The 20,253-nt window shown below is 40.1% G+C and overlaps 1 protein-coding gene across 1 annotated transcript in view; it reads left to right on the top strand.

Annotated features, from left to right (window-relative positions):
• lrp1bb (low density lipoprotein receptor-related protein 1Bb) overlaps positions 1–3,859 on the top strand; it is a 168,402-nt gene extending 164,543 nt beyond the window's left edge. Inside the window, exons 90-92 of the mRNA XM_029530846.1 lie at positions 280–430; positions 1,885–1,959; positions 2,651–3,859. Of these exons, the coding sequence (XP_029386706.1) occupies positions 280–430; positions 1,885–1,959; positions 2,651–2,791 (367 nt within the window). The 3' untranslated portion in view covers positions 2,792–3,859. The remainder of the gene's footprint in view (positions 1–279; positions 431–1,884; positions 1,960–2,650) is intronic.
• The last annotated feature ends 16,394 nt before the right edge of the window (positions 3,860–20,253 follow it).

Here is a 20,253-nt window from a genome sequence, read left to right as displayed (position 1 = left end):
TAAGCAGCTACACATGACAAGAGATCCAACAGCAAATGGCTTTGATGATGATCTTTGATATAGAAATGAAAAGTTTGTTTGTTTTGGTTGGTTCTGCAGGATGCCTGACTCCTAAACCTCTGCTTAGAAATCAGCTTTTAGGTCTGCCCAGTGTATTAATGTACTCACTCTATGCCGGATAGTGTAATGTGATTTGTTGTGTGTAACAGTGAGGCACTCGACAGTTTGTTGACCTGCTTGTTTTATCATGATAATAATGGCTGGCTCCACACACCTCAGGGGAAAACGCGTACAGAGGCAGCCGATGACAAATGGTGGGATAAATGTGGAGATCGGTAATCCGTCATACAACATGTATGAAGTCGACCATGACAACCACGCAGACGCAGGCAGCTTGCTACGACCCAACTTCACGCTGGACCCTCACAAGGTTGGCACACTGAACTGCACATTAAACTAACCAGCACCTGAACACCAAGCTAATGCCTGCCATATGTATGAAAAGGTTTTCTCTTAGCTTTGTTGGCTATCCAGAGCAGCATTAAAACAAATTATTGACTTCACCCTGACAAAAAAAGTTTCCCCTAGTACCAGAAAAGTTCTTCTGAAAAGAAAAATTATTTTCATGAGAAAAGAGCCCTCTACTACCATAATTTAAATTAATGTTATACACTTTGTCTTGTGAAATGATTGATCAGACAAGTTGATGATTGGTCGAAGCTTCAGCTGGGTAATCTTTTTTTATTGTTTGTTTTGTCATGTTGTGCTGTATCATGTGAACAACCTGTTTAAAAACATACTTCTCCTATAGTAAAAGAAGGAAGACAAATTTATTTACCAGAGTAATAGGAAAAATAAAATAATTTGGCAGTAGTTGGTTAATAGTAACAAGAATAAGTGAAATATTGCTTGGATCACATTTTACTTTGTCCTTTTCAAGTTTTAAATCAAGTCAATGGATGCCTGAATCAAATTAAATTTATCAATATGCCCAAATACAGAGTTAGGGTGAGAACCAAACATGTTTTCAAACTAATGTGAATTCATTTTGAGGCTTTGGGCTTCACCTGGTATTTGATTTGACATTTGCATTTGTGTCTTTACACACACTTAATAAATTCTGTAGTGTTTAAGAAGGGGATGAGAATGGCTGAAGTAACCGGTCCTACCTGTTGCCAATCCTCACAACGCCTGCTAAGAGTTTCTTCAATGCCATTACTGCTAGAAAATAGTGATAAATAGTCTATCACACACAAATGATTCTGCACAGTTTAATTGCAGGAAGGAGCAAGGACACCAACTAACAATCAACCTCTCTAAAAAAAGTTTTCTGTTGTGTGTTTTCCTTTGTTCCAGTAACTGTAGTAATGTCATGTATATTATTGGGATCCATGAGGCTGAATGAAATTAGGCTCAAAAAGATTTTGCAGAAGCTGGCCACTGTGAAGAAACCCATGAACCAACAGGACGTTTCATTTGGCTGGGGATTTGTTCTATTCATGGCCCTCTGCCCCACTCTAACACTCAGCATAGATAATGAATCATAACACCTTCACCGATGTTGTTCTCTAGCTCACCTGCTAGAGCTTCAAGCCTAATGCTTTTGTCTCTTGTTTTGCCAACTCTGTCATCTGCTATCATCAGTCCAATCTGGCTGTATTTTGAGCAGAGGCAAGCTTGCCTGAATCTAAACTAGCTTCTATATTCCAGTACGCTCTCTGTGTTTCTCAAGGATGCCATACTCATTGGGAGTTTTACTAAAGTCTTGCACCCGACCAGTCTTGAAAAGTCTGATTATGAGGTTTGCACGTGTGGATAACCTGAGGACTTGAAAAGATGTGTGAATTTAACACATAAAGACAGACAGTGCTTGTTGTGTTACAGGGCTGGTGTGTAAAATCCAGTGACCCTCGCACCTTGGGCATGAATAATGTGCCCAAGGAGGTAATCCCTGGACAGGTGACTTTCATAAATTTTCACTCCATGTTTAAGGAACAAATCATCCTCATATAGACTGTCGATCAGCAGCGTGCACTGTGCAGTTACCTGGCAAACATTTAATAGCTGATCTGATTTCTGTACCAAAGTTACGTTCATGTTGAAACTTAAAGTAGAAACTTAAAGGCTAAAGTGAACAAGGTAACATCCACAGTCATCCAGAGCTGTTCCCTGCATCATTGTGTGACATCCACCTACTGTCAAATCAAACAGAAAACCGAACCTGCATGGCTTTGTGTTTCCTGCACGTCGACATCTGCTATCTGTGCATGCCATCTGAGTGAATCCTGTGCTTCTCTTTTCATCATTTTAAACTGTTTCACAACTCAATCAAAACGTGATGACCACAGTCAACTTTCTTTAAAGCTGCACATACATTTTTTCTGTACTAACACTGGGTTGAATACCTTTAGGTTTGTAAACCCAAGATTTTTACACTACAGAGATAATTCTTACCTGACTTGGTTTTCTGCCAATTGGCCTGCAGACTGGAGGTATATTTTTTGGTGTGATTAAAACTTCAAAGCTTTGTTGGGGGATAACGTGTAATTAAGTGTCCAAAAAAATCTACTAATGCAGCTTTAAAGCTTTCGCTGTCATACGGTATCTAATCAAACAAACACTTACCCTTTTTCTCTTGCCTTCTATACAGCCCGTGAACTACTCCAACCCCGTGTATGCAAAGATTTATATCGATGGGCAAAACTGCAGGAAGCCAGTCATCAGTATTGACGAGAGGAGAGAGCTACTCCCAAAGAAACTAGAGGGGACAATTCATGAAACCGCCGCATAGCCTAACTTTAAACTTTGTACTTCTTTTTTTACCACAGTGTACAATGTATAATATGAAGGAAGAAAGAAGAATTTTTCCATTTCCTAATGAGGCTGTTAGGTTTTACTGGTTTAGCATCAGCATAATGTCCTTGTTGGTGTGCTGAAGAGTTTTATTTTCCATTTTACTGTTTGCTTTCTAATGTTTGTCAAACTTAAGTTATACAGATCTATACTGTATACTATACAACACTGAAGTAAAGCTGCTGATTTGCAAAAACTTTATTAACACCATAAGCCACACGTGTGCACAGTTTAAACTTTAAAATGCAGTGCTAAAATTTGTACCCATATCTGTTTCTAGTTTAAGTGGATTATGGACATTGTCAGTTGTGAAGGTAATGAATGCGGTTTTGGCTAAACTATTGTGGATAATTTCTGAGATGAGTCATAGAGAGGAGCTACATAGGTTGTTTCTAAGGTTGGTCTGTCTTTCCTTTCTTGTCACGTTACATTTGGACCACTGTGCTTCACAACGGAGAGGTGAGGCTTGATACTTTAGGAGGTTTTGTCCTTTTTTCCGTTGGATCTTCTGACTGGATTTCCAGTGAACGCCATAATATCAAGATGATCTTTTCTCACACAGTATGTCATTTCATTGGTCTTTTCAGTTTCCACTGATTTTAAGCTCCATTCATCCTGTTTCCACAGTAATATACCATATGAACTTATCTTTTGGTGAAAGAGATTGAAGCCCGCCTTGAATGTTCTCCAATCAGATCCCAGGTCCTGTACTATACACTGAAAAGACAGATACTGAATATCATATTTTTCTAGGTCACACATCAACAGATGGATTAAAGATGTAGGCAAGGAAGGGATTAACACAGCTACAGAAAAAGCCAATTAAGAGTTATTATAAAACACATCTGTTACTTCAGAGAAGGAAGATGATAAATATAAGAAATTTTATAATTTTGTATTTGATTTGTATGTTGTTTGGCTGCTTGTATTTTGAAGAAATGTACTAAATGTAAGTAATTTTTATATAAAATGTAAATCGATATTGAATAAAGGGGGCTTATTTCCACTTTGTGTCCCTTTCTTAGGCCACAGCAAATCATAAAATACCCGCAATGCCCTTCATTCACCTTTTAAAGTAGCTCACACCAACTGTGCCAACTGAGAGTTCAGAGCAGGTTAACATGCAAGTGTCTAATAATACCTTTGCATTCCTGTCAGCCTGTTCAACTTGTGATCAGCCTGACGGAGTTGTTCTCCATGACCACCGACCTGCCGAGTCCATCAACAGTGTGGGGTCCCTCACATGTTGCGAAGAGTACGGTGGCTGATGACAGATTATTGTCCTCCCTGTGTCCGGGGACGTGAGCACCATTTGTTACCTGGTTGTGGAGACGTGGCATCGTTGCCACCTGCTGAATGGTAATTCACTTTTACCTCCCATACAATGGCTGTCTCTCTCGACACTTCACCCCCTCCCTCACCATGGCAACCACAGGTGGCAGTCGATCTACTCACTTTTTTCCATCTGTCTGTGTGAGCAGCTGAATCTGCCCACACAGCTAGCCCACTGCATTTTGATTGTATACAAATAGATGCCACAGTTTTCCTCAGCATCCACACTCAGCTTTTTACAGTATATTTAAAACTTTACTAAATCATACACCTAAAAAAATGACCCAACATGCAGACATTGTGCTGAAGAAATTCTGTATATCACCAAGAGTGGTATCTGGGACATCAAAAGAAAGTCAAACACAAGTTTGTCAGTGCTGATCAAAATTGTTTCCCTTTCAACACGTCAAACACTTACTGTTCAGTATAAATTTTCTTATAACTGTGAAATGATTTAAAATTTTTCTTCTGTATTCAGGGTTATCAAAGTTTACATATTTGTTATCACAATATTCAAGTTAATTGCATTTGGAATATTTCCAAGGCTTTGACATGCTCAGAGCTCAGCTAGGTGACTCATCTGCACAAAAGACGAGCATCTGAATCAGAAAAGAATTTCTTTCATTGACCAAAAAACAAACAAACAAACAAAAAATCACAGCCTCTGTCCTTTGCCTCAGTTTTAGATGAAGCCAACTTGGTGTTTTGTTTGTCTCTCTTATCCGCACTTTCACCTTCTTCTCCCAGACTCTTGCTTATTGTAGTAGTTAGCACCACGCTGCTGGCGCTGCTGGCAGATACCAACTGCTATCAGTTTGGCAGATGATACTCAAACAAATAAGTATCTTGGAGCTCAATGAGAAATATTCATCGTACTAAAATAATTTGAAGTTGTAAAGAAGAAAATATTTGAAACCAAAAACTTCTTCCAAACTTGCCACTCTGTTTTTGAATAATGTAAACATAAACTGCATGCCCAGCGATACGAGGGCTGACAGTCATCACTGAGTTTAGAGCCGTCAATAGTTATAGCCATGGATGTCTTGGACTTGCAGCTTCAGCAAAGTAAAATGCATGAAAATAGTTTTATACCCACAACCTGATGTCACTGTATCAGTTTAGGTGCTAATGAGCCAGTTCCTAAATCCATTCAAGGAATTCTGATGATTTGCACATTATAGCCCCAGTGACTGTAAATTACACATACTATACATTTGGCATTATTGCTGACAATATAATTGCATGCAGTTTTATGGGGGCATGATGGTGAATACTTTGTTCTTTTTTAGGGGGGGGGCATTGCAAAGTAATTCGGCTGAAAGCATTGATTCAGTTAAATGCAGGCTCAGCTCTGATGACATGTCACTGGCCACTGTATTAATGTTTTTAAATTGTTTTTTGTCCTCTTTTACAACCCTGACACTGCTGAATTTGCTTATTTTGTCCACTTCTCCTTTCTAACAGCAGGGTTTAAAGCGGTCTTTCCTGAATTGAAAAGATAACCATATGAAGCAATTTTTGAGCTGCTGGTTATAATAATAAGCAAACACCCAAAGAATAAACCTCGAATAAGCATTTAACATTGCTTTGGGTCAAGGACACCAAAATGCCCTTGCATGAGACCAAGATTGTGGAAATACATTATTTCCAACAGCGCAGAATAATCTCTACTTCGCGTGAATCTCCTTTGTATACATACATTTTTAGGTATCCAAAATACAATACTTTTTTCTGAAACCAAATAAGGAAAAGAAAAGGTTCATCAGTAAGACTTGAATGGAGGCTAGTTTGTCACACATAAAGACCAGAATGAGTTGTCATTAGTTTTTAGAGCTGGAATCAATCAACAGCCACGCACCGTTAAAAAATGTGGAACATAAAATTTAAGGTGACCCAGTAATTACTCTTCAATTATCAGCATTGTATTTTAAGAGTTAATGGTTGACACTGGCAGTGTTTCATGGTAATGGCTAAATTAGTGAAGACATATACCGTGTCGTAGAGTAAGTAATGGGAAAGTGGTCTGGGACGCTGAAGACATTGTTATTTGCATGTTTACATGTGGAAGAAATTTTATACTCAGGTCAGGAGGCGTACATCATAATTATTATAATAATAAATAAATAAATAAAAAATAAAATCATTTGTCTAGACCACATGTCAGATGAAGTTCACCCATCCAACAGCCTCTGGGTAGAAGCTGCATTTGAGCTGCCTTGTTCTGATCTTAAAGCTCTGAAGAAAAGAAGCACAAACTTTCTCTCTCTCTACACGAGAGTCAGAGCTTGTAACGGAGATCTCCTCCACATTTTGAGCCAAAGGAGATCTTCAGTACAACAATGTTAGAACTCAGTGGCACTGTTGGGGGGGGGGGGGGGGGGGATAAGGAAACAGCTGCTGGCCCACTCACTCTGCCACCAAAGTGCATCAAAAGGAGAGAAAAACAGAAATTTGAAAACAAGTACTGAACTAAGAGATGGATGGCACGCCCCTCCCCTCACCTTGTCTATTGATTTTTTTGTCTCTTTTTCACTTAGCAAGCATCACCATTCTCCTGCATAAACATAAGAAAAACCCAGAGGGCTCATCTCTCGGACAGAATCAATAACAGCAAGAGTCGTATTCACATTATAAACAACAGGTCCTGCATACTCATCCTACAGTCTGTGCCAAGGAAAGCTGCTTATCGGCCAATGTGCAGTGAGCAACAGAGACCGAAAGAGCACTGAGGGAGGAAGAATAGAGTGATGGAAGGAACTACAAACTTTGACTTCAATATTAAGAAATCAGCAAATCAGTAAAGACGAACAATGACAAGGAAAATATGATAAATCCAACTTCTGAGCCAATGATGATGGGTCATAATGATCATGATAAATGGGATGTTCAGTGGCACATCAATATACCTACAAATCTTAATCCCTCCAGTCGCTGTTAAATTATTTCAGTTTTGTCCAAAGCAACTAACAAATCAACTTCACCTTCCTATAACCACCGTGCTCGTGCGCTTGAATGGAACACTTGAGGATAAATCTTGGAGTTGTGAGCCGTAAGAAAGCAGGAAGAACTTTAATTTCTTTAAATCCATCAAAGTAAAATCATTTCCTTCCTTGGTTGGATTAAAATGAACAGCCATCAATAAAATTTGCTAACAGAGCACATCTTACTGGTTCTGAACATTCTGTTCCCACACAGGAATTTAGTGCAACTAAGTCTATGTTCGGGCTTAATCTTTGTCAGGGAAAGTGGGCTTTTGCTTTACGGTTAAGAATGGTTTTTGGTAGCACTCCAACATGCCAAGAATGCCAAAAGGCAATCTTCAGGCCTCTAATCTTGTTTTATTACCCAAGAAACAGAAAACAACTATGAGCCCCAATTTTTTTTAATAGCTCCATGAATGCTGGCATTATATCTTTAATGCAGTTCAATAATAAAACACATAGTAAAAAGAGGAGATGATCGTATATCTGGAAGTTGAGCACAGACAGTAAACATCCTGACCTGGTAGAAATGGTTTAGGAATCACAGATAACACACTGCACCACTATAGCAGCGCCACAAATCAGTTTTATTACCAGGCATTTTAAAGCATTCTCCCTGTCTCTGACCCAAAGAATGGATCCTTTGTTCTAAATATGTTGGTCAACAAGTCGTCGTATTTAAATGCAGCAGGGACAGCTTGGAGTGGAGGATGTTCTGTGTCCTCGCAAACTCTGAGTAATGACCGGATTAAAGGGGGAAATGGGGCTGAATTGTAATCCCAACTGTGAAAGCTGCACTTTCAGTAAAGCTTGGCCAGTAAATCTGTGGGAGGGTCTACTCTGTTTGCCAGCTTTTATGTTTCTGCAATAGTGCTCTCAGTCCATGATCAGAGCTGCCTACAGCACTAAAGACCACATGCTGATGGCGGACTGCACTTTTTATCCCCTCAGTTCTGACACCTCGACAACCGTGTTGACTATGGGACACTTCTAAAAATGGATTACAAACTGCTTCTTGCCGAGCGAAAAGAAAAGGAACAAAAGATAAAGGAGAACAAAAACAAACAAGACACAATCCTAGCCCTATCCTGCCCACCTCTTCATTTACATACATGAGAAATTCACTCCAGTCACCTAGTTCAACGCATAAATGTCAGGATACTAACAAAATACTAGATTTGCATAAACATAGTTGGTTCTATGGACCGTGATAGATCTATTCCCTCCATATTTCACTGATACTGTGGGCATAGTAGCACATTATGCATACATAGTATTTCCTGACACAAATATCACGATGAAAGCGTATGACATAGCCTATTCCTTTCATTTTCTGAGGGCATAAAAAAATAAATATATACATATGTATTTATGTATAACTATGTCTATATCTGTATGTATCTATGTATACATGTTGATGCAGAGAAGGTACAATCCATAATGTACATACAATTCACATAAATTCACTATCTATGTAATCAACTTTTTTTTTCTTTTTTTTTCCTTTTTTGCAACTGAACATCAAATCTGTTCATCTGTCTCCTGGGGCCAGATGCACAAAACAGTGCACAGGATGGAACTTCCACTCCCTTACTCGTTTCAATGACATGATAAAAATAGTGTGTTAAAAGGTAAAAGTGTAGGTCGGATTAGCACCAGGAGCTCGTAATGGCTTGGTTTGATTTCATTGTTGGAGATAGAGATGTCTTCATTAGGTTGTCTTTAAGTCTGTAACCAATTAGTGAATATTTACGAAAGGAAAATATTAGAATGGTCAAAAGAATGCAGGATGCAAAGAATTAAAGGAAAGAGGGCAGCACAAAGGGATAGTGGTTAATGTTTTTGTCTCACCACAAAACGGTTGTGGGTTCGGTTCCTGGCCTGGGTCCTTTCTGTGCTGAGGTTGCATGTTCTCCCCTCCATCCAAAGACTTCATGTTTGGGTTAGCTGGTGACTCTAAACTGTCTGTAGGTCTGAGTGCGAGTGGTTGTTGGTCTCTGTGTGTCTCTTTGTGTTGGCCCTGTGATGGACTGGTGACCTGTCCAGGGTGACCCCCGGCCAGTAGAAGATGAATAAAAGAAGGAAAAATGCATGAACTAAACACAGTAACAGCACCTTGTGTGGCAACTGATGGATATGAATGCTTTTTGTGTGCATGTATCATTTATGTACAGGTTGTGTTGCATAGACAAACAAAATAAGGCCTTATCTAATAAACGAACAGTCATCTTTCACCTCAACCTCTACAGCACTCTTCTGTCAGACATCCCATCATGCAGAGCAAAACCCTTCCAGATGGAGTAGAATGCAGCAGCCTGTCTGCTAACCAAACCTACACTGCTTTCCCATGGACACATTCGAAGCCTTCCATGGGAATATCAGGCCTCTACTTTCCGTCAGTCATACGGCTTTCTTCTCAGACACTGTGCTCCTCCAGAGAACTTGCTGCGCTTTAACACAATTCAATCACAGTCTAAATTGCTGAAGTCCAGGTTTTCCTGATAATGGAACAAGTCAGTGAATGTGTCGGAGCCCCACTGTCACTCGCTATGTTTAAAAGTCTTTCAAAGACCCATCTCACTTTTTACGTGATGGGTGTCACGGGACCACCTTTACAATCTACGTCGCTGGAGACAGCTGATCACGTTAAAACAAGTGGAAGCACTTTGAGTAGAGATTTGCTTTGTCAACTGGAAAGTTCTCACCGAGCTCTCACAAGTCCTGATGTAAAGTTTGAACACCTATAGATCAATGTAAATTTGTTTGGAAAAGTTAGAGTCCTCATTTAAAAAAACAAAGAGACTTGAGCAATGAAAGAGCATATTTTCCTGCGATAGTGAGTGACAGTCTTTGCATGGAGTCTTCGGTCACAATGTGAAAATAGCTTTCACGTCTCCATTTATTCTCTTCCACACCCCAAAGGCTCACTATCTGATGAGCTGAATTAGCGAGGAGAAGCAGAGGGAGGAGGACAGCACACTTGTTCCCTACCTCAACAATATAGTCTGTGAGAGGGAAATGAAGGAAGTGGAGTGGAACTGAAGTGTTGCTGTACCTTATTTGTCCTGATATGCATGGCTGGGGAGACTGTAAACAGACTGAACACATCTGACCTATTAGTCACAGAGTGACCAGCTCCACAGACCATTACACATGATGGATATATATATATTTAACCAGGGAGCAGGGCAGTGTACTCCTTTCTGAAAATGTATTCATCTAAGCAAGAAAAAAATAGTGTTAACATTCCAAGAGTAGCTCAGGGCTCTCCATCCCTTAGTGCCAAATTGGCCTTTTGCTATCTGTCTGTTTGTGGCCTGATCTGGAACCTTTTAAGGTGGCCTGAAGTGGAAACGCATTGGAAGCGTCTGGCAGATAATAAACAGGACTCTGCCTTAGTCACAATTGGCAAGCCTTCCTGGTTGCTGCAATAATTGTACTACTGGTCTAAATCCACATCATGTCAGCAGCACAGGGCCCTGCCAGATTACAGGAGGGAAAACCTGCTGTTGCAGCAGATGTTAAGGAAATAATATGTTCGCCATTTTCTCTCAGATTGTGTGTTGTTCGAGCCGCTGCAGCTCCTGACCCTTTCTGCTGACGGTCAGAGGAAGTTCAGTTCAGTTCCACAGCCTAGCATAATGGATACAAGATAACTGTGATTCCTGCCCATGGCTCCACAAATTCATAGGAGTTGATGCGCGTATGTGTCTCTCGAGCTGCACTCCCTGAAAGCCCACCGCGCTCACGTATTTTTCTTGCTCTCGGTTTTTAATTGTGTCGCCTCCCGTATGTTAGCTTTATTGCCACGAATGCAAGATTAAAAGAGATTTTCCTTTATTTAAGAGAAGAAAAGATGTGAAGGGGAAAGGTGTTCAGGAATGAGCAGGCTCAATGAGCAGGGAGTATAAAAAGATACTGAAAACTCACCTGAGCTTTTCTTCCTGCATTGCAGCCTGCCCAGGAGAGTGCAGCTTTATTTTGGTGGTACTCAATGCGGTTTGATTTATCATGTGTGGTGAGGGACAACAACTTCGGGTAATTGCAAACACACATAGCCAAGAAACATGATTTAAGTCACCAGCCTGCGACTGTTTTCCACAATTGTTCCAAACAACCGGAGGCTAACATGCTGAAAAGGCCAGCTACTGTTTTCCCCCTTTCAGTCATCCAGTTGCACTCTAGCAGACCTATTTATTTTCACTCTGTCAACTGGGGCTGAGCATATATGGGGTTTTGACAGTGCTGTATGCCTACAAGTCATTCGATACCTCTAACTCCATTTATTTTATTCATGTAAAGGTTGGGATATTTGTGTTTAAAAAATAATCTCAGGGAAGTCCTTCACTGATAATGTAAATTAAAAAATTAAAATTTAATAGAAGTCGAGGGCATTATGAAGTGAAAAAAAATCAAGCATTAGTACTTCAAACATATTTGCTTTGGGGACATACTTGAAAGCCATTTTAACAGAATTTAACTCCCCTCTCTTCCCCACTTCCCCGTTTTCACCTCACACGTACACTTTTCCTCACGAACTCTGCTGCATAAGTTTCAGTTTAGTCTTACAAATAACTACAGTGATTTTGACTTTTACTTCAGCTGCTTTAAATGTTTAACCTAAAAATTAACATTGCCCAGGACAAGTATATACTGGCAATACTTGAAATATATGGAACATAGAAATTCAATGTTTGTTCAACAATGCAAATTTAGCAATTTGCAAGGATTAATCAAAATAAGTACACACATTTTCAAACATATAAAATTTTTAGACCATCTATCTTTCCTTTAATTTGTATGTGTTTGTGCATTTCTAACACATTGCCATTGTGCCTCAAAATTCCTTCTTTTGTGTGGAAAAGATCCTTGAGTGAGTGTGTGTGTGTGTGTGTGTGTGTGTGTGCGCGCACGCTCTAAATTGGCTCCTGTCTCAGCAAAAATGGTCCCTAAGTGAAAATCAAACGGCGCAATGACATACATAATTAGCAAATTTCGAAACCATCATGAATACATCACGCAGCACGTGAAGCAAAAATAAGTTGACAACACTCAGTTACGGTTCATTACTCTACAGAAAAGTAACTGTTTCAAATTTGTCATATTTATGGTGTCTTCCACATTTAACAGTCTGTGTTTGTACAAGGAGATTTTTTAAATGAGCATCTGTAGCAGGATTATTGGGAAAATCTAAATGTTTGATTTGGTGTGACTTTGCCCACTGAGGGAAAAAAAATAAAGTTGGAAAACATTAAGTTTAGGAATGATTGAAAACCTTGGATGCAAATCAATTACGGAATCTATAAATGGCCAGCATCACAGTTTTCTATAAGTGAAGCCAAAAGTGAACCCGATCGCCCTCGGCAGCTGGCTGGAGCACAAGTCTGGAATTTGGCCACATCTGTGTTAGCGGGTGGGATATGGGCCAAAGCTACAAATCCAATTAGATGTCCAATGAACAGTCAATTTTTCCTATTGACAACGTCTGTCATTTCAGCTTCTGACGGTCTGATGAACAGGTTTTTAGAATCCATACAGGGAAGAGTTCATGTCCACCATTTAGTATTCACAGTGCAACACAGTTGTTCTACAAGCTGTTTAACGCTGAATGAAACAGCTGCTGACAAAGTTAACTGCTCCACCAGTACAGTTCTTCATGTTAAGGTCAGAGAGCCCAATCTGACGCCAAGGACAGAGCAGAGGTACTGCTACCATCACTAGTGCATTGATGCATTGGTCTTAAATGGGGTGTGGTCAGGCACACTGTTGGAACATTACTGTCTTAAGGCAGGAAAAAGGGATATTCTGTTGACCAAGGCTGTTTGCTGTGTGTGTGTGAGCGTGGCTGGTACTGAAGATGAGATCATAGACAGACATGGGAGGTGGGTTTCTCCGCCTGCTTTCTTTTTGTCATTGTAAATGAAGCTCTCGACCGTAATACCAGGGAATTCTGAAAACGGGAGAAAAAGGAGAGAGCATTGCTACCCAAAACAGCTGTTTCTGTGCCCCACCCCTTCTCTGACAGACATCCGTTCCCCCTGCAGAGAAGACGTTATTCTCACTTCCTGGGTTGTAAAAGGAATAGGAAACGCTTCTTGTTTCTTGTGCGTTACGCCTGAAATACTTCCATGATTCCTTCTTAAATGGTGGCAGGTGTGCTGATACACTTTCTGGGGTTTTCACTCCACCTGCATTAGATCATGTGCATAGCTCGTATACAGCGATCAGGCATAGCATTATGACCATTCATTCATTCATTCATTCATTCATTCTTCATTCTACTTCAACCTCGTGCTGGAGCCAATTCCAGGTCGCTCTGGGTGAGGGCGGGGTCACCCTGGACAGGCTGCCAGTCCATCACAGGGCCAACACACAGAGACAGACAGAGACCAACAACCACTCACACTCACACTCAGACCTACAGACAGTTTAGAGTCACCAGTTAACCAAACATGATGTCTTTGGACGCTGGGAGGAAACTGGAGTACCCGGAGGAAACCCAAACAGGCATGTGAGAACATCCAAGCACGTGAACTTCTTGTTGTGGGGCTAACCACTATGCCGCCATGCTCCCCCTCATTATGACCAGTGACAGGTAAAGTAAATAACACTTATGTCTTTATCATGGCACCTGTTAGTGTGGGATATAGCAGCAAGTGAACAAAGTTGATGTGTTACAAGCAGTAAAAATGGGCAAGCGTAAGGTTTTGAGTTTGACAAGGGCTAAATTGTGATGGTTAGACAACGGGTCAGATCATATTCAAAACTGCAGCTCATGTTGGGTGTTCTCAATCTGCAGTGTTTAGTATACAACAAAAATGGCCCAAGAAAGGAACAGTGTTGAACTGGTGACAGGGTGATGGAGGGCCAAGGCTCACTAAGACACGTGGGGAACGTGGTCCTATCCAACAGACGAGCTCCCGTTGCTCAGACTGCTGAAGAGGCTAGTGGTGGTTCAAATAGAACGGTGTCAGAATACACAGCGCATCAAAACAATCCAACAATGGACACATGGGCATCCTTTTCCTTCTAAGTCACGTGGCTGGCTGCGTGATTGTGCTTCGCTTCCCTGGACAACGTGGCAGCAGAATGCACAATGGGAGGGAGGCAATCTAGCAGAGGCAGTCCGATGCTGTGGGCAATGTTTTGCTGTCAAACTTTGGCTCCTCCATCCGTGTGGATGGATCCGTGGTTACTTTGTCATGTACCAACTAAGCATTGTTGCAGAGCATGCACACCCTTTCATGGAAACATTTCCCTGATGTGGCTGTGGCCTCTTTCAGCAGGATAATGCACTGTGCCACAAATCCAAAAATGGTTCAGGAATGGTTTGAGGAGCAGAACAACTAGTTTGAGATGTTGACTTGGCCTCCAAAGGCCACAGATCTAAATCCAATCGAGAATCTGTGGAATTTGCTGGACAAACAAGTCCGATCCATGGAAGCCCAACCTCACAACTTGCAGGACTTAAAGGATCTGCTAATAACATCTCCATCTTGGTATGAGATACCACAGCACACGGTCATGGGTCTAGTGGAGGCCAGGCCTCAACTGGTCAGAGCTGTTCGGCAGCAAAAGGGCGAACAACACAAAATTAGGCAGGTGGTCTTAATGTTATGCCTGCTCAGTGTCGTGTGTTAAGGCTGGAACACAGTTTCTCCTGTAGACGACTACCGCATAGCAACACAACAGGTAAACTGAAAATACAGAAACTATCTATAGATAATTCATCAATTAAATTAACAGCATCATACATCAATCATTATGACAGGTTCATTTGATTTGGTGGGGAAAAAAACAAATTTGAGTACTTTGAGCGGGGGCCTTAACCAGGAAACAAACATCTGTTGAAGGTCAAAGAAACTTTTTTCCAGGAAGATGATTTTCCATTAGAATTTAACCTTTAATTATGTTTGAATTTAACCTTTAACTCATTAATCAATCATAATAAGGGCTATTTTACAGCCTCACTTCAGAACTTAAATATTCCTCCATGTTAAAACCCAACTTCATACCACCACCAGCACCATAACTGACAGGCCAGACAATAAGATGTGGCAACAAAGAGTTATAGAAAAGAGATATTTGGCATTCATGTGGATGAATAGAATATTTCATCACACAGAAAACACCCTATGGGACACGCCTTTTGCAAATGTGCAAGGAACAGAGAAAAAGAAAACATGAATGGTTTTATGTTTTTGTTATGTGGCTGTGCTTGATTTGGCACTCAATTTCACTAACATCTAGCAGAAGTCAGTAGGATTAAGAATCTGGATCGGACTCAGAACCATTTCCTTGGAATGTGCACTGAATATTTGAATGGCATAAAGAATAGCTGCGAAGGACATGAATAATTAAAAAAAAAAAAGTTTCTCTTACTGCACAACTCCTCAGTTGAATGTATTAATCATAGGTAGCATAAACATTCAGGGAGATTCTCTGCTTCATCAGACTGGATTTTAATTACAAATTTCTAATTATGACCGTTTGTACACAGAGCCCATGGCTACTTAATAGACTTTTCACAGTGACGTCACTGTGGTTGTGATTGCCTAGTGCTGTCTAACACACAATTTTGGAACTAAATTTCTAAGCAAGCAGTCATCTTTATAAGAATTAAAATGAATCAATAAGCTTTGACTTTGCTAATATGTAATTTGCAGTATATCTACGTTCATAGATATCATGATACAATCCACATTTGCTGGTGAATACTTATACTGACTTTGTATCTAGTTGAAGGGAAGCACAAAGGCAATACCAAACAAATTATCTCCAGCAAGTGAAGCCGTCCTCCTCTGGGATAAAAACTAATACAGACACATCCATACGGAAAATATTGTTCAGGGTCTGCACTCAAACTATATATTAAACTGAGATCTGATCCAAAGTGTTTGTGTGCATGAATGCACCACCGCATGGATGAACAAACAAATGATGGTTATTAAAGGCAGGGAATATAATGGTTTATCAAAATCATGTGATTAATGAGCTTTGCTTGTAGCTTTATTCCATGATAGAAATTATTAAGTCAATCCTTCAGTCTGATCCAAGTCTTCCCCTTCAAATTAACGATTATGTCAAATTTGCATACATTCCCATTGTTCCTTTTAGTAGAATAACTTCGGTGATCCTTTTTCTTTTTTTTTATGCACCTGCACCAGTAAAACGAACGTTGGTTGTTGGTCTCTGTGTGTTGGCCCTGTGATGGACTGGTTACCTGTCCATGGTGTTCCCTGTCCTCACCCAGAGCGAGCTGGGGTTGGCTCCAGCACCCCCTATGACCCAGAAATGGTCGAAGCTGAATGAATGATGTGTTTTAGCATCTTACTACTTTGAAAAATCCCTCCATTAAAGCAACAAATTCAATCTTAGCATCCTGAAATCACAGCATCATTTGATGCACCATATTCATTATCTGATTATTTGTGCTATCTAGCGAGTGTGTGTCATTTCTTCAACATGATTCATGTGCTTATCCAAGTCCTTGGCCTAGGTAGTCTGGTACTGAAACAGTCAGATCAATTGTGTTGGCCATGAATGAAATATTATATTGCCAGAGTTTGACTTGTGGGTGCAGGTTCTACAATAGAAACCTGACTATATTTCTATATTGTGAGATTTTATTTCATAACAAAATTCAGTTTATTATTAAAGCTGGACAAAACATGGTTGCTAATTAAGAAAGTTACAACAATAACTAGCCAGCAGAGGTTTTTCATCACCAAGCACTAATGTCCGACCACCAGCTGCTCCTGGTTACTGAGAAAGCATACGTGCATTCTCTTTACGGTGAGTATTCAAAGCAAGAACTATTAACAACATCCTGTGTATTTTCCTTCTTCTTCTAACAAGCTAGATATGTCAAGGTTTTTTTGGCAAGGCTGCATTGTGAAGCCATGATGAAAAATTGATTTGGATGTCGTAGTTAATCACTGATATTACTGTCCAGTTTAGACAAGAGGCTACAACGACAGCAGACAAATTCTTTAGTAGACAGTACGGCTGGCATGACAAAACTGTATCCTTCATCAACAAAGAACACGACACTCCTTTGTTTTGTGAATGCGCACACAACGATTTCATGTTATTTTGGTGGTAAGTAAATTTATGCGGCTCAGTATGTCTAGAATATTGCAAAGTAGCAACATTTCAATAAAAACAAAGATGTAAAGGTTTCTTTCCCAGCGGTTCCTCTTATTCACTGTAGTGGTTTCAGAGGTTTGCTGTTTTTCTTTTCCCAAAAGATACAAACATACACCAGAAGCCAACGCCATGGAGACTAAAAAGTACAGGGCCGAGGGCACCCTAGATGCTTCACATCAATGGATGCTGCCCGGTTTCCCATTTTTAATTCTGCCTTGTGTTTAATCAGCGACATCAAGAATGACATTTGACATTCTCTGCCAAAACAAAAAAAATAGAACAAATAATAAATAATACTGATTTTATGGTTTATTGGAGAATCTGTATGTAGAGATATTTAATAAAGAAATATAGGCTCTGCATGAACACCATGATTATAATGCAAATATGAAGCACATGGATAGACATGATCTTGAATCCTGAAATGGAGGAACAGGTTACACCACAGATTCTAAGCGCCTTTTATGAAGTATCGAATCAATAATAACTTTAGCTGGATTTAACAACTGAGGTTTATTAGCCTGAGGATGGGCTTTGTTTAAGTCATAGAATTAAACATTCATCATAAGAACAGCGCGGTAAAAATTTTCAAGCCTCAATTACTTGGAAAAAAGCCCTTTGAGGTTTCCAGCTTCTTTCCAGTGACCCATACAACCGTGGACTTCTAAGACCATTAGGCACTTGGCTTGTTAATGTGTCTGCAAATAAGGGAGGTGGTCTACAGCGTAAAACTAACCCTGCTCTGCTAAAGTCTGCTGATTCATCAGAAGACTGGGAGTAAAATGCCTTGCAGAAAGATACGTAGACTGCCAAGGATCAGAGTGCTGAGAAATCCTGTGATCAGCCTCTTACAGCCATGCATGTATGATTTGAGGAAACAAAGGTAGAGACGCTCAACAATGATTTCTTTACAGTGCTAATTTCATTCGATCTCTTTGCATCGCTTCCTTTGTTTCCCTCAGAGAGCAGTGTCTCTTATATCACGTTTGTTATTATGACGTTAATTCATTTATACAATAGATCATTTAAAAAGTGATACGTGCTTAAGTACTCAGTAAGAGTTAATTGGCTACATGGATCACGGAAGGAAGGAATGCGGGTGGGTTATTGTATGCAAAACAATGCTGAACAAAGCCTATGAAAAAGAAGTTTCCCTCTTTGGCATAACCAATAGTAAGAACATAATTAATTTTTGAAATTTGATAGGTCAAAACATAGAATATGACTGTACCACATATGAGTTCAGCAATCCATAACAGTTTGTGGGTTTGGTTCCTGGCTGAGGCCTTTTTGTGTGGAGTTTGTATGTTCTCCCCGTGCCTGTGTGGGTTTCCTCCCACCGTCCAAAGACATCATGTTTGGGTTAACTGGTGACTCTAAACTGTGGTTGTTGGTCTCTGTCTGTCTCTGTGTGTTGGCCCTGTGATGGACTGCTGACCTGTCCAGGGTGACCCCGCCCTCACCCAGAGTGAGCTGGGATTGGCTCCAGCACCCCAACGACCCGGAAATGGATAAAGCGGTTGTAGAATGAAGGAATGACAGTCATCAAATATGAAATTACAAACATTACAAAAAATCAGCAAAATGTTACAGGCCATTATTTCAGGCAGGTCGTATCCTATCATATTTACAATTTGATATGTATAATTTGTGATTTTAATTGGATACAAACTCAACATTTCCTAGAACCGTTTCAAATTAAAAATGCTTTGGTGCTTCAGTGGACAGAATCTTTCATTCCTTTACAGGGGTTTTATTGCTATGCTGATGTGTCGCAGCACAGTAAGCGTTTTCATTCCCGGTGGCTGGTGTTTCTGCATTTTAACATGCATTTCAGATCGGCTGGTTTCTTTGCTAAAAAATAATTGAGTTTCTCTGCCTACGTCAGACACAACTGCTCTGCTGCTCTTATGTTTTCTACTTCCTCTGCCCCCCTTTATTAAATATGCGAAATGTAAGTTAAGTCGATCACCTGCTTACTTTCTGCAGCTTGTGAATAATACCAGAATCTTACTGAAATCAATTCACGTTGAGTAACTCAGTAACTGCAGTCATGCATCATTGTTCACAGAGGAAAGGCAAAATGCAGATTGAAACGTGGCTGGAAAAGTGGCCATCATAGAAAAATGTAGCACACAGTTCTGCCAGATTGTTTTAATACTGATGGTAGTTGCTTGAAACAAACAGTTGCTTTGAGTATTAAGACTGCGTATTGTTCTATCTCTTTCAATCCATCAGCCCACTTCTGACTCTGCTAACCATGTAATAAAACTCAGTCTTAAAAGCCCATTAGAGTTAAGGACACCAATCTCAATTCAGGAAAGGTTCTGTCTGCGAAGCGGGCTAATTGTCAAGGGCATTCAATACATCTGAAGGCAAACCGGTGAAAAACTACAGTATGCTTGGATGGCATTAATTTGCAGGAAGGAAATGACTGCCTTGACACTGCACTGTTGTAGAGTGACTCAACTGGATCATAATGTTATGTGCCAATAACTCTGAAAATTAAGTTCATGGCATAATAGATAAATCTCATCCCATCATCCTTTGAGGATCAGTACACCACCTTGTTAATATTGAGTAAGCAGAATAAGAAAAATGATCTTAATTTCCATATACAGACCTCGAGGCAGAGCGATTCTACATGTTTGTAGAGTATCAGATTAAACATAACGTTCAAAACATTTCAGAAGTCCACCTCAGTAATGATTATCATATCAGAAGCAAAAGCAAACCTCAGCAAAATGTAGCGGGATACAGTTAGAAGCTACTGCCAGCCACTTAGTAATTCAAAGTTTTGCAACATTTTGGTTTCAATTAAAAGTTTCTCAATGTGTCCACTTTGGTCAGAGTCAGATAGCTGTTAATGTTAAATTAGTCTGTTTATCTGTAGGAATACAATAACCTGTACCTGACAGAACTGTTGGTGAGGGCATAA

The sequence above is a fragment of the Echeneis naucrates genome, chromosome 21, assembly GCF_900963305.1.
Source record: "Echeneis naucrates chromosome 21, fEcheNa1.1, whole genome shotgun sequence".
Classification (NCBI taxonomy): domain Eukaryota; kingdom Metazoa; phylum Chordata; class Actinopteri; order Carangiformes; family Echeneidae; genus Echeneis; species Echeneis naucrates.
This window is presented reverse-complemented; position numbering and strand designations above follow the sequence as displayed.